The sequence below is a fragment of the Triticum dicoccoides genome, chromosome 5A, assembly GCF_002162155.2.
Source record: "Triticum dicoccoides isolate Atlit2015 ecotype Zavitan chromosome 5A, WEW_v2.0, whole genome shotgun sequence".
Lineage (NCBI taxonomy): Eukaryota > Viridiplantae > Streptophyta > Magnoliopsida > Poales > Poaceae > Triticum > Triticum dicoccoides.
In genome coordinates, this window is record NC_041388.1 from 636,690,133 (window position 1) to 636,704,694 (window position 14,562).

General features: G+C 45.9%; 1 protein-coding gene across 1 annotated transcript; it reads left to right on the forward strand.

Annotated features, from left to right (window-relative positions):
• Window positions 1-776: 776 nt before the first annotated feature.
• Window positions 777-2,376, forward strand: LOC119298207 (cell wall protein AWA1-like). Its single transcript, XM_037575696.1, has 2 exons — window positions 777-1,730; window positions 1,897-2,376. The coding sequence occupies exons 1-2, from the start codon at window positions 777-779 to the stop codon at window positions 2,134-2,136; spliced, it is 1,194 nt and encodes a 397-aa protein (XP_037431593.1). The 3' UTR covers window positions 2,137-2,376.
• Window positions 2,377-14,562: the final 12,186 nt, after the last annotated feature.

Consider the following 14,562-nt stretch of genomic DNA (forward strand, 5'->3'; position numbering starts at 1 on the left):
TTTTCGTGGACGGCAAATGCCATATTTGCCTAGTACATGACGAAATGCACCCGGCAAACAACCTTACAATAGACAAAGTTTTGGATTCCAGTATTTTTCTCTTTTTGAAAGACGAGGCAAAAGACAAGAGACTTGCCTCATTTCAATAATTAAGAGAGTTGTTTTCCTGCAAAAAAATAATAATTAAGAGAGTTGTTACAAGACAGCCGAGGGCCAAGCATGCAAAGCCGTTACTCTCATGGCATCAAGTTACACAAGCATTTCGCTCTTTGCCCCCGCGATAACCCAAAGCTTCCAGTATTAGACATGGCAAGGGAAGGGAGGTGACTGTGCCACTGCCAAAACGCATGTTAGACATGGTGCACAAATTACTGGGTTGCCCTGGATACCGTCCTCATGGTGGACGCAGCTCCTCCGACGTACGGCGCACTCGCTGACGTGTGGACCCGGATCCACGCGTCAGTGGCCCAACGTCAGGTGGCCGTACGTCAGGGGATCCGGCTCCCCTCATGGTAGCTAGCTAAATTAATTGACAGCCACACATATAGTTGAAACCAAAGGAGTGGTCCAACACTTGTCGCCGGAGGCATGCTCCTCTCTCCGGAAGCCATTCCAAACCATGCATGCAGCGAGACGAGCCCCCGACCGTCCACTTTGCCCGTCAAAAGAGATGGCAAACAACTCGTATATAAAACCCTATGCAGTTTCACCGTCCGTCGCTCCAAACAGGAGGAGAGACACATGCACCAGGAATCAATTAGCGCTCAGCGTCAGCCATGGCCGGCCTGCCTCGCCTCGTCGTGCTCCTGCTCCTCGCCATCGCCGTCCCTGTCGCCCAGCCCACTCCCTACAGCGACAACCTCCAGGAAACGTGCAACAAGACGCTGTTCCCTAAAGTGTGCATCCAGTCGCTGACGACCAACCCGGAGAGCCGGACAGCGGACGCGCGCCGGCTGGCCGAGCTGTCCGTGTACGTGGCCAAGGAGGTGGGCACCACGGTGGCAGCGTTCGCTCACCACGAGCTCACCGGCGTCAAGGAGGACACCTTGTTCAAGTGCCTCGACGGCTGCTCCGACGACATTGAGGAGACGGTGGCGCACCTGAGCGCCCTCACCCGCGAGCCCACCTGCGCCAAGTTCCTCGAGATCAAGTCGTGGCTGTCCGCGACGCTGGGCGGCTCCAACACCTGTGAGGAGACCTGCAAGGACGCGCCCATCAGCGACGTCAAGAACGCCGTCGTAACCAAGAGCCTCGAGTTCGAGAAGCTGCTCCGCGTCACGCTCGACCTCATCACCGAGGCGTCTGGCTCCATGCCCGCCGCCGGCGGCGCGGTGGCACCCACGACGTGGGAAGGCAGCACTTCAGGATCCTACGGCGCCAGCGCGCCGGACTCCTACGGTGCCAGCGCGTCGGGCTCCTACGGCTCCAGCGCGTCGGGCTCGTACAGCTCCAGCGCACCTGAGTCGTCCGACAGTGCCAGCGCGTTGGGCTCCTCTGGCTCCAGCGCGTCGGGCTCCTACGGCTCCAGCGCATCGGCCTCCGAAGCAGCATCCAGTGATGCGTCGGCGCCCTCGAGCGCACCTACCTCCGAGGCATCGTCAGCTGACGCGCCGAGCTCCTACGGCTCCAGCGCATCGGGCTCCGAAGCACCATCCGCCGATGCATCGGCACCCTCGAACGCACAAACCTCCGACTCACCGTCAGCTGACGCGCCGGCCTCCTCCTACGCTGTGTTTTGATTTTCGGTTTGAGCTTTTTTTCGCCCTAGGCCGAAATGGCCGAATTTCGGCCATTTTAAAAATTTTCGGCTGAAATTTGACCAAAATTTGACTGCAATTTGACATAAATTTAACCAAAATTTGAGTAATTTTGGCCTAAATATATTTTTCGCCTCAGGCCGAGATGGCCGAAATTCGGCCGAAATCCATATTTTGCGGCCGAAAATCAAAACACAGCTCCTACGGCGCCGCCAGCGGGCCAGCTGCCGATGCACCGTCGTCATCCCCATCGGACGCGGACGCTCCATCTTCCGGGGCTGCCGACTCGCCATCATCAGGGGCATCATACGGGTCTGCCGGCGCACCGTCCCCGTCCGGGTCAGGTGCCAGCGCTCCTGAGGCCGATTCGACAGCATGAGAAACGCGCGCCCTGCTGATGCTTTGGTACCTAGGGTGAACTTTTTGGCTCTAGATTCTACCCGTCGTCTTGTGCTGCTGTGTGCAAGAAGATGCTCATACTGATGCACTTATGGTCTTTTAGTCCGTGGTTGGTCAAGAAACCAAGTAGAATGGAATGTCATGGTTCCGTTCAAAGTGTAGTGAGTCAATTTTGTATGTTAATTTTTATTTAACTATTCATCATGGGTGCAATGTACAATTGGAAATGGTTCCTCCTCTGTGTTTGGTTGGAGAGATGAAATGGAATGGTTCCTCCTCTGTGTACCTACGGGTAGCCACAACTTTTCTAGAATGGAATGGTTTCTCCTCTGTGTTTGGTTGGAGAGATGAAATGCAAAGAAATAAAATTTGAGCTCACCTGGTGGTACCTTTTGTATGTATAACAGGCAAAGAATATATATCGCCAAAATGTACAACATATCAATATAAGCAGACAAATCAAGCTTGTACCTTATGTTAGTTGAGAAAGTCCATCGGAAAATTTAGTAATGAATCTCATAAAAAAATATTTAACACTAAAAATAGTTTGACACTTGATTATTTTCTTGATTTTACTGTTTACCCGAGCTCAAGCTCACATACCCCGCGTCCACATATCAAGCTTACGCTTTCAGTTCGTTGAGAAAGTGTACCGAAAAATTTCAGTAATCAATCTCATGAAATGAAAATAAATTTCACAAAAAATGGTTTGACACTTGATCGTTTTCCAAATGCATTGTTGCTTCCGGATCCTAGGGCGGCGACTCTGGGTGGCAATCCGATGGTCTTTGCTTCAGTGCGGCGAGGATATCCAGTTGTGGCCGTCGTTGGGCGGCGGCTCTACGTATCGGTCACAAGCCAGGGCAAAAATCACCGCTCGGCTGGCCGATGCTGCCTGCGACGACACTTACGGGTGTCATATATTCCTTGGGTGCGCTATCATGGCCCTGACCATGCTCCCTCTTAGTGACCCAGGGGAGACCCTGATTCAGGCTCATCGGAACAGGCGGGAGCTGCGTTGAGACATTGTTCCCTTCATAAAGGCCCCGCCTTGGCTACTCGCATTGTCCTTGGTATTGGAGGTTGGGACACCTCATGTCTTGGTGTGGGTTGTCTTTCAGGTAATGGGCCTCGTTTTTTCTTCCCGTTCTCTCATGTTGCTCTACGTGCGAGAATATATATATGAAGCACTTGTGGTCTTTAGGATGTGTTTGGTTGAGGAACCAAGTAGAATGGAATATCGTGGTTTCACTCTAATGTAAATGGTAGGTTTGGTTCTTCGTATGGTTGCAGTCAAATGGTATAATGCAATGGTTCCATCTCAGTGTTTGGTTGGAGAGATGAAATTTATGAAATTTGTTTGAGCTCACCTCATGGTAGCCTCTCTTATGTATAACACACATACTCTATCGCCAAAATATATCATTAGTATCGATATAAGCACACAAATAAAGCATATACCTTGGGTTTAGAGAGAAAGTTAATTGGAAAATTCAGTAATGAATCTCATCATATAAAAGGAAATATTTAACGCCAAAATAGTTTGACACTTGATAATTTTGGAACACCATAGCATCACAGAATTGTTCTACGTTTCATTCCACTCCGCTACGCAAACCAAACACACCCTAAATAGGAATGTACGACGGAGAAGGAGGGACAGGTGAGGAGGGTGTATTAATGGGGTAAGCCTAAGTGTTGTAGTAAATGTTTTTATTTCCAATCAGGAGTAAAATTTTATAGGAGTGTAGGTAGGAGAGGTAGAAAAAATATGTTTCTCGTCTTTAGGGCATCTCCAATGCCGACCCCCAAAATACACACATCAATCTGGACCGAGCTGTCCGGACCCATTCTGCCATCCAACGCGAGACCTTATCGGTCCGCCGAGCGGCCCGGACATCCTTTCCCCGCAAATTGGAAGCTAACTGGGGGTGGGGGTGGGCTTTGCGGGAGTCCGGACTGCTACCAAGTAGGACTCCGACACCTCGGCCCACTCAACTCCCCCTTCCCTGTCCCAATCTCTCCCACTCCGCCCTTCTGGCCCCTTGCTTTGCATCCACACCCTCCTCCTCTGACGCGGCTACTATACCTCTCTGGATGCCGCGTAGGCATGGCTGGGCGCCTGCAACCCCACCCATGCGCTCACTCGCTTGTACTATGTCCCCGTCCAACCAGGATCCATCTGCAGCCAGGTATCCTCCACCCCGTATTGACATGGTCCATTGTGGACACCACACCAAGTAGGTGTACGGTCAAATGCCATTGAGCTTATTTTCGAAATTCATGTAGTTTTTTAGAGCAAGAAGAATGGTAGGGTACTCGGTGTAGGAGGATGAGTTGTTGTGCAATGAGTGGTTGGCCATATCTGCGGACTTCTTAGGCAGGAGCGCAAGGGGTGGGGTCATTTCACATCTGAGCACAAATTGCGCCCTAAGAAATTCATACATGAACACAATATGAAGTTGTTAGCATATCGATGGTAATACCATCCAGAACTCCGTCATAAAGATTTTTGATGCGGTTGATCGGCTGGAGGCAATGTGGCCATTGCGCGCAGCATGCATGGAGGTCATAAGTTCTGCTTCTTCTTCCTCTACTTGTTGGTTGATTCATTCGTCACTCAATATTTCTCTACAAGTTGTGTATATTGTACACGCTGCCGTGATGTACCACACGTCAGAGGGCAAACCATTCATGCACATAAATTGTTGGCTGAAACTCGGGGGGGCAGTATGTGTGGGATAACATGATCCATCCATGAAAAGTTGTTGAACATCCGGTTAATCTAGTTGAATTTGAACCAATTCTCTTTGAATTTGAACTATTATTGTACTAGACATATTTGCATACCGAGTATGGATGATTTATGCTATTTTCTATCGAAACTTTGATGATCCGTCGTGTTTGATGAAATTTGTACGATTACTTAAAATGCGATTTGAAATGTATGCGGCTACGATTGGATTGCCATCTCCGGCATCAGTGTCCGCGGACGGATGCGGTGTATGGTTTGCGGGTCAGCGAGTTCGAGATGTCCTTACTCGGCTTCTTTTTTCCTAGCAAACGAAGAGGGTGCCTCTACACTCTGGACCCGAACAAGTCAAAGATCAGGTTTGGAAAGGGCACATATGCACATGGTGGTCACTCTTGAGCTAATAGGCACACGAAAGAGCGAAATAGGGTTAAGTTGAGCAAGCCCCAGGGAAAATTCCCGTCAGTAACCTTGGTATGGTACCTAGTGTGGCTAGAAGTCACAGATCGGAGGGCACCCACGGAATTTACCCAGGTTCCGGCCTCCTTGGTGGAGTAATACCCTACGTCCTACTTGTTGTTGTTTATTTATGGTGGAATACCTCATGCGAGGGATTACAATGGGCAGAGTGAGATGCTACCGAGAGTTGTTCTATGAAAGAGTAGATGGCATTTAGTATTGGGGAACACAGTAATTTCAACATTTCCTACGCACATTCAAGATCATGGTGATGCATAGCAACGAGAGGGGAGAGTATTGTCTATGTAGCCTCGTAGACCGTAAGCGGAAGTGTTATGACAACGCGGTTGATGTAGTCGTATGTCTTCATGATCGACCGATCCTAGTACCGAAAGTACGACACTGCCGCGATCTGCACACGTTCAGCTCGGTGACGTCCCATGAACTCACGATCCAGCAGAGTGTCGAGGGAGAGCTTCGTCAGCACTACGGTGTGATGACGGTGATGATGATGCTACCGGAATAGGGCTTCGCCTAAGCACCGATACGATATGACTGAGGTGGATTATGGTGGAGGGGGGCACCACACACGGCTGGAAACAATCAACTTGTGTGTTCTAGGGTGCCCCCTGCCCCCGTATATAAAGGAGCAAGGGGGGAGGCCGACCGGCTCTTGGGGCACGCCAGGAGAGGAGGAGTCCTCCTCCTAGTAGGAGTAGGACTCCCCTTTCCTACTCCTACTAGGAGGGGGGAAGGAAGGAGGAGAGGGACAAGGAAAGGGGGGCGCCGCCCCCTTTCCCTAGTCCAATTCAGACTAGAGGGGGAGGGGCACGCGGCCTGCCCTGGCCGGCCCTCTCTTTCTCTCTCCACTAAGGCCCATGTGGCCCATTAGTTCTCCCGGGGGAGGGGGGGTTCTGGTAACCCTCCGGTACTCCGGTTTTCCCCGAAATCACTCGGAACACTTCCGGTGTCTGAATATAGCCGTCCAATATATCAATCTTTATGTCTCGACCATTTTGAGACTCCTTGTCATGTCCGTGATCATATCCGGGACTCTGAACTACCTTTGGTACATCAAAACACATAAACTCATAATACCGATCGTCACTGAACGTTAAGCGTGCGAACCCTACGGGTTTGAGAACTATGTAGACATAACCGAGACACGTCTCCGGTCAATAACCAATAGCGGAACCTGGATGTTCATATTGGCTCCCACATATTCTACGAAGATCTTTATCGGCAAACCGCATAACGATATACGTTGTTCCCTTTGTCATCGGTATGTTACTTGCTCGAGATTCCATCGTCAGTATCTCAATACCTAGTTGAATCTCGTTACCAGCAAGTCTCTATACTCGCGTAATGCATCATCCCGAAACTAACTCATTAGTCACATTGCTTGCAAAGCTTATAGTGATGTGCATTACCGAGAGGGCCCAGAGATACCTCTCCGATACACGGAGTGACAAATCCTAATCTTGATCTATGCCAACTCAACAAACACTATCGGAGACACCTGTAGAGCATCTTTATAATCATCCAGTTATGTTGTGACGTTTGATAGCACATAAGGTGTTCCTCTGGTATTCGGGAGTTGCATAATCTCATAGTCAGAGGAACATGTATAAGTCATGAAGAAATCAGTAGCAATAAAACTGAACGACCATTATGCTAAGCTAACGGATGGGTCTTGTCCATCACATCATTCTCTAATTATGTGATCCCGTTCATCAAATGACAACACATGTCCATGGCTAGGAAACTTAACCATCTTTGATTAACGAGCTAGTCAAGTAGAGGCATACTAGGGACGCTCTGTTTGTCTATGTATTCACACATGTACTAAGTTTCCAGTTAATACAATTCTAGCATGAATAATAAACATTTATCATGATATAAGTAAATATGAATAACAACTTTATTATTGCCTCTAGGGCATATTTCCTTCAGCCTCCCACTTGCACTAGAGTCAATAATCTAGTTCACATCGTCATGTGATTTAACACCAATAGTTCACATCTTTATGTGATTAGTTCACATCTCCATGTGACTAACACCCAAAGGGTTTACTAGAGTCAATAATTTAGTTCACATCGCTATGTGATTTAACACCCAAAGAGTACTAAGGTGTGATCATGTTTTGCTTGTGAGAGAAGTTTAGTCAATGGGTCTGCCATATTCAGATCCGTATGTAAGCAGCTTCACCGAGGTCTTTCTTTGAAAACTCCTTTCAAATAATCCTTTATGCTTTCTATAAAATTCTACATTATTTCCGATCAACAATATGCCATTAACATATAATTATCAGAAATGTTGTAGTGCTCCCACTCACTTTCTTGTAAATACAGGCTTCACCGCAAGTCTGTATAAAACTATATGCTTTGATCAACTCATCACAGCATATATTCCAACTCCGAGATGCTTGCACCAGTCCATAGATGGATCACTGGAGCTTGCACATTTTGTTAGCACCTTTAGGATCGACAAAACCTTCTGGTTGCATCATATACAACTCTTCTTTAAGAAATCCATTAAGGAATGCAGTTTTGACATCCATTTGCCAGATTTCATAAAATTTGTCAACTGCTAACATCATTCGGACAGAGTTTTAAGCATCGATATGAGTGAGAAAATCTCATCGTAGTCAACACCTTGAACTTGTCGGGAACATTTTGCGACAATTCGAGCTTTGTAGATAGTAACACTACTATCAGCGTTTGTCTTCCTCTTGAATATCCATTTATTCTCTATGGCTTGCCGATCATCGGGCAAGTCAACCGAAGTCCACACTTTGTTCTCTTACATGGATCCCATCTCAGATTTCATGGCCTCAAGCCATTTCGCGGAGTCTGGGCTCATCATTGTTTCCTCATAGTTTGTAGGTTCGTCATGGTCAAGTAACATGTGTTGGGGAACGTAGTAATTTCAAAAAAATTCCTACGCACACGCAAGCTCATGGTGATTCATAGCAACGAGAGGGGAGAGTGTTGTCCACGTACCCTCGTAGACGGAAAGCGGAAGCGTTAGCACAACGCGGTTGATGTAGTCGTACATCTTCACGATCCGACCAATCAAGTACCGAACGTATGGCACCTCCGAGTTCAACACACGTTAAGCCCAATGACGTCCCTCGAACTCCGATCCAGCCGAGTGTTGAGGGAGAGTTTCGTCAGCACGACGGCGTGGTGACGATGTTGATGTTCTACCGACGCAGGGCTTCGCCTAAGCACCGCTACAGTATTATCGAGGTGGACTATGGCGGAGGGGGCACCGCACACGGCTAAGAGATCAATGATCTAATGTTGTATCTCTAGGGTGCCCCCTGCCCCTGTATATAAAGGAGCAAGGGGGTGCGGCTGGCCAGGGCATAGGCGCGCCAGGAGGAGTCCTACTCCCACCGGGAGTAGGACCCCCCTTTCCAAGTTGGAATAGGACTTGGGAGGGGGGAAGAAGGAAAGAGGGGGGGCGCCCCCCCTTGCCCTAAACCAATTCGGTTTGGGCCTTGGGGGGCGCCCCACACTTCCTTAGCTTCCCTCCTTTTCCACTAAGGCCCATGTAGGCCCATTAAGCCCCCGGTGGGTTCCAGTAACCTCCCGGTAATCCGGTAAAATCCTGATTTCACCCGGAACACTTCCGATATCCAAACATAGGCTTCCAATATATCAATCTTCAAGTCTCAATCATTTCGAGACTCCTCGTTATGTCCATGATCACATCCGGGACTCCGAACAACCTTTGGTACATCAAAACATAAAACTCATAATATAATTGTCATCGTAGTGTTAAGCGTGCGGACCCTACGGGTTCGAGAAGTATGTAGACATGACCGAGACACGTCTCCGGTCAATAACCAATAGCGGAACCTGGATGCTCATATTGGCTCCCACATATTCTACGAAGATCTTTATCGGTCAGACCGCATAACAACATACGTTGTTCCCTTTGTCATCGGTATGTTACTTGCCCGAGATTCGATCGCCGGTATCTCAATATCTAGTTCAATCTCGTTACTGGCAAGTCTCTTTACTCGTTCCGTAATACATCATCCCGCAACTAACTCATTAGTTACAATGCTTGCAAGGCTTAAGTGATGTGCATTACCGAGAGGGCCCAGAGATACCTCTCCGACAATCGGAGTGACAAATCCTAATCTCGAAATACGCCAACCCAACAAGTACCTTCTGAGACACCTGTAGAGCACCTTTATAATCACCCAGTTACGTTGTGATGTTTGGTAGCACACAAAGTGTTCCTCCGGTAAACGGGAGTTGCATAATCTCAATCATAGGAACATGTATAAGTCATGAAGAAAGCAATAGCAACAAACTAAACGATCAAGTGCTAGGCTAACGGAATGGGTCAAGTCAATCACATCATTCTCCTAATGATGTGATCCCGTTAATCAAATGACAACTCATGTCTATGGTTAGGAAACATAACCATCTTTGATCAACGAGCTAGTCAAGTAGAGGCATACTAGTGACACTATGTTTGTCTATGTATTCACACATGTATTATGTTTCCGGTTAATACAATTCTAGCATGAATAATAAACATTTATCATGATATAAGGAGATAAATAATAACTTTATTATTGCCTCAAGGGCATATTTCCTTCAGTCTCCCACTTGCACTAGAGTCAATAATCTAGATTACATAGTAATGATTCTAACACCCATGGAGCCTTGGTGCTGATCATGTTTTGCTCGTGGAAGAGGCTTAGTCAGCGGGTCTGCAACATTCAGATCCGTATGTATCTTGCAAATTTCTATGTCTCCCACCTGGACTAGATCCCGAATGGAATTAAAGCGTCTCTTGATGTGCTTGGTTCTCTTGTGAAATCTGCATTCCTTCGCCAAGGCAATTGCACCAGTATTGTCACAAAAGATTTTCATTGGACCCGATGCACTAGGTATAACACCTAGATCGGTTATGAACTCCTTCATCTAGACTCCTTCATTTGCTGCTTCCGAAGCAGCTATGTACTCCGCTTCACATGTAGATCCCGCCATGACGCTTTGTTTAGAACTGCACCAACTGACAGCTCCACCGTTCAATGTGAACACGTATCCGGTTTGCGATTTAGAATCGTCTGGATCGGTGTCAAAGCTTGCATCAACGTAACCATTTACGATGAGCTCTTTGTCACCTCCATAAACGAGAAACATATCCTTAGTCCTTTTCAGGTATTTCAGGATGTTCTTGACCGTTGTCCAGTGATCCACTCCTGGATTACTTTGGTACCTCCCTGCTAGACTTATAGCAAGGCACACATCAGGTCTGGTACACAGCATTGCATACATGATAGATCCTATGGCTGAAGCATAGGGAACATCTTTCATTTTCTCTCTATCTTCTGTAGTGGTCGGGCATTGAGTCTTACTCAACTTCACACCTTGTAACACAGGCAAGAACCCTTTCTTTGCTTGATCCATTTTGAACTTCTTCAAAATTTTGTCAAGGTATATGCTTTGTGAAAGTCCAATTAAGCGTCTTGATCTATCTGTATAGATCTTGATGCCCAATATATAAGCAGCTTCACCGATGTCTTTCATTGAAAAACTCTTATTCAAGTATCCCTTTATGCTATCCAGAAATTCTATATCATTTCCAATCAACAATATTTCATCCACATATAATATTAGAAATGCTACAGAGCTCCCACTCACTTTCTTGTAGATACAGGCTTCTCCAAAAGCCTGTATAAAACCAAATACTTTGATCACACTATCAAAGCGTTTATTCCAACTCCGAGAGGCTTGCACCAGTCCATAAATGGATCATTGGAGCTTGCACACTTTGTTAGCTCCCTTTGGATCGACAAAACCTTCTGGTTGCATCATATACAACTCTTCTTCTAGAAATCCATTCAAGAATGCAGTTTTGACATCCATCTGCCATATTTCATAATCATAAAACGCGGCAATTGCTAACATGATTCGGACAGACTTAAGCATCGCTACGGGTGAGAAGGTCTCATCGTAGTCAATCCCTTGAACTTGTCGAAAACCTTTCACAACAAGTCGAGCTTTGTAGACAGTAACATTACCGTCAGCGTCAGTCTTCTTCTTGAAGATCCATTTATTCTCAATTGCTTGCCGATCAACGGGCAAGTCAACCAAAGTCCACACTTTGTTCTCATACATGGATCCCATCTCAGATTTCATGGCCTCAAGCCATTTAGAAGAATCGGGGCTGACCATCGCTTCTTCATAGTTCGTAGGTTCATCATGATCTAGTAGCATGACTTCCAGAATAGGATTACCGTACCACTCTGGTGCGGATCTTACTCTGGTTGACCTATGAGGTTCAGTAACAACTTGATCTAAAGTTTCATGATCATCATCATTAACTTCCTCACTAATTGGTGTAGGTGTCACAGAAACCGTTTTCTGTGATGAACTACTTTCCAACAGGGGAGCAGGTACAGTTACCTCATCAAGATCTACTTTCCTCCCACTCACTTCTTTCGAGAGAAACTCCTTCTCTAGAAAAACTCCGAATTTAGCAACAAAAGTCTTGCCTTCGGATCTATGATAGAAGGTATACCCAACAGTCTCCTTTGGGTATCCTATGAAGACACATTTCTCCGATTTGGGTTCGAGCTTATCAGGTTGAAGATTTTTCACATAAGCATCGCAGCCCAAACTTTTAGAAACGACAACTTTGGTTTCTTGCCAAACCATAGTTCATAAGGCGTCGTCTCAACGGATTTCGATGGTGCCCTATTTAACGTGAATGCGGCCGTCTCTAAAGCATAACCCCAAAACGATAGCGGTAAATCTGCAAGAGACATCATAGATCGCACCATATCTAGTAAAGTACGATTACGACGTTCGGACACACCATTACGCTGTGGTGTTCCGGGTGGCGTGAGTTGCGAAACTATTCCGCATTTTTTCAAATGTAGACCAAACTCGTAACTCAAATATTCTCCTCCATGTTCAGATCACAGAAACTTTATTTTCTTGTTACAATGATTTTCAACTTCACTCTGAAATTCTTTGAACTTTTCAAATGTTTCAGACTTATGCTTCATTAAGTAGATATACACATATCTGCTTAAATCATCTGTGAAGGTGAGAAAATAACGATATCCGCCACGAGCCTCAACATTCATCGGACCACATACATCTGTATGTATGATTTCCAACAAATCTGTTGCTCTCTCCATAGTTCCGGAGAACGGCGTTTTAGTCATCTTGCCCATGAGGCATGGTTCGCAAGTACCAAGTGATTCATAATCAAGTGGTTCCAAGCGTCCATCAGAATGGAGTTTCTTCATGCGCTTTACACTGATATGACCTAAACGGCAATGCCACAAATAAGTTGCACTATCATTATCAACTCTGCATCTTTTTTCTTCAACATTATGAATATGTGTGTCACTACTATCGAGATTCAATAAGAATAGACCACTCTTCACGGGTGCATGACCATAAAAGATATTACTCATATAAATAGAACAACCATTATTCTCTAATTTAAATGAATAACCGTCTCGCATCAAACAAGATCCAGATATAATGTTCATGCTCAACGCTGGCACCAAATAACAATTATTTAGGTCTAATACTAACCCCGAAGGTAGATGTAGAGGTAGCGTGCCGACCGCGATCACATCGACTTTGGAACTATTTCCCACGCGCATCGTCACCTCGTCCTTAGCCAATCTTCGGTTAATCCGTAGCCCCTGTTTCGAGTTGCAAATATTAGCAACAGAACCAGTATCAAATACCCAGGTGCTACTGCGAGCATTAGTAAGGTACACATCAATAACATGTATATCACATATACCTTTGTTCACCTTTCCATCCTTCTTATCCGCCAAATATTTGGGGCAGTTCCGCTTCCAGTGACCAGTCTGCTTGCAGTAGAAGCACTTAGTTTCAGGCTTAGGTCCAGACTTGGGTTTCTTCTCTTGAGCAGCAACTTGCTTGCTGTTCTTCTTGAAGTTCCCCTTCTTCTTCCCTTTGCCCTTTTTCTTGAAACTAGTTGTCTTATTGACCATCAACACTTGATGCTCCTTCTTGATTTCTACCTCCGCATCCTTTAGCATTGCAAAGAGCTCGGGAATTGTTTTATTCATCCCTTGCATATTATAGTTCATCACGAAGCTCTTGTAGCTTGGTGGCAGTGATTGAAGAACTCTGTCAATGACACTATCAACCGGAAGATTAACTCCCAGTTGAGTCAAGTGATTGTGGTACCCAGACATTTTGAGTACATGTTCACTGACAGAACTATTCTCCTCCATCTTGCAGCTATAGAACTTATTGGAGACTTCATATCTCTCAGTCCGGGAATTTGCTTGAAATATTAACTTCAATTCCTGGAACATCTCATATGCTCCATTACGTTCAAAATATTGTTGAAGTCCCGGTTCTAAGTTGTAAAGCATGGCACACTGAACTATCGAGTAGTCATCAACACGCAACTGCCAGGCATTCAAAATGTCTGTAGTTGCTGGCGTAGGAGGTACACCTAGCAGTGCTTCCAGGACGTAACTCTTCTGTGCAGCAATGAGGATAATCCTCAAGTTACGGACCCAGTCCATGTAATTGCTACCATCATCTTTCAACTTTGCTTTCTCAAGGAACGCATTAAAATTCAACGGAACAACAACACGGGCCATCTATCTACAACCAACATAGACAAGCAAGATACTATCAGGTACTAAGTTCATGATAAATTTAAGTTCAATTAATCGTATTACTTAAGAACTCCCACTTAGATAGACATCTCTCTAATCCTCTAAGTGATCACGTGATCCAAATCAACTAAACCATGTCGGATCATCACGTGAGATGGAGTAGTTTTAATGATGAACACCACTATGTTGATCATATCTACTATATGATTCACGCTTGACCTTTCGATCTCCGTGTTTCGAGGCCATATCTGTTATATGCTAGGCTCGTCAAGTTTAACCTGAGTATTCCGCGTGTGCAACTATTTTGCACCCGTTGTATTTGAATGTAGAGCCTATCACACCCGATCATCACGTGGTGTCTCAGCACGATGAACTTTCGCAACGGTGCATACTCAGGGAGAACACTTATACTATGATAATTTAGTGAGGGATCATCTTATAATGCTACCGTCAAACAAAGCAAGATAAGATGCATAAAAGATAAACATCACATGCAATCAATATAAGTGATATGATATGGCCATCATCATCTTGTGCTT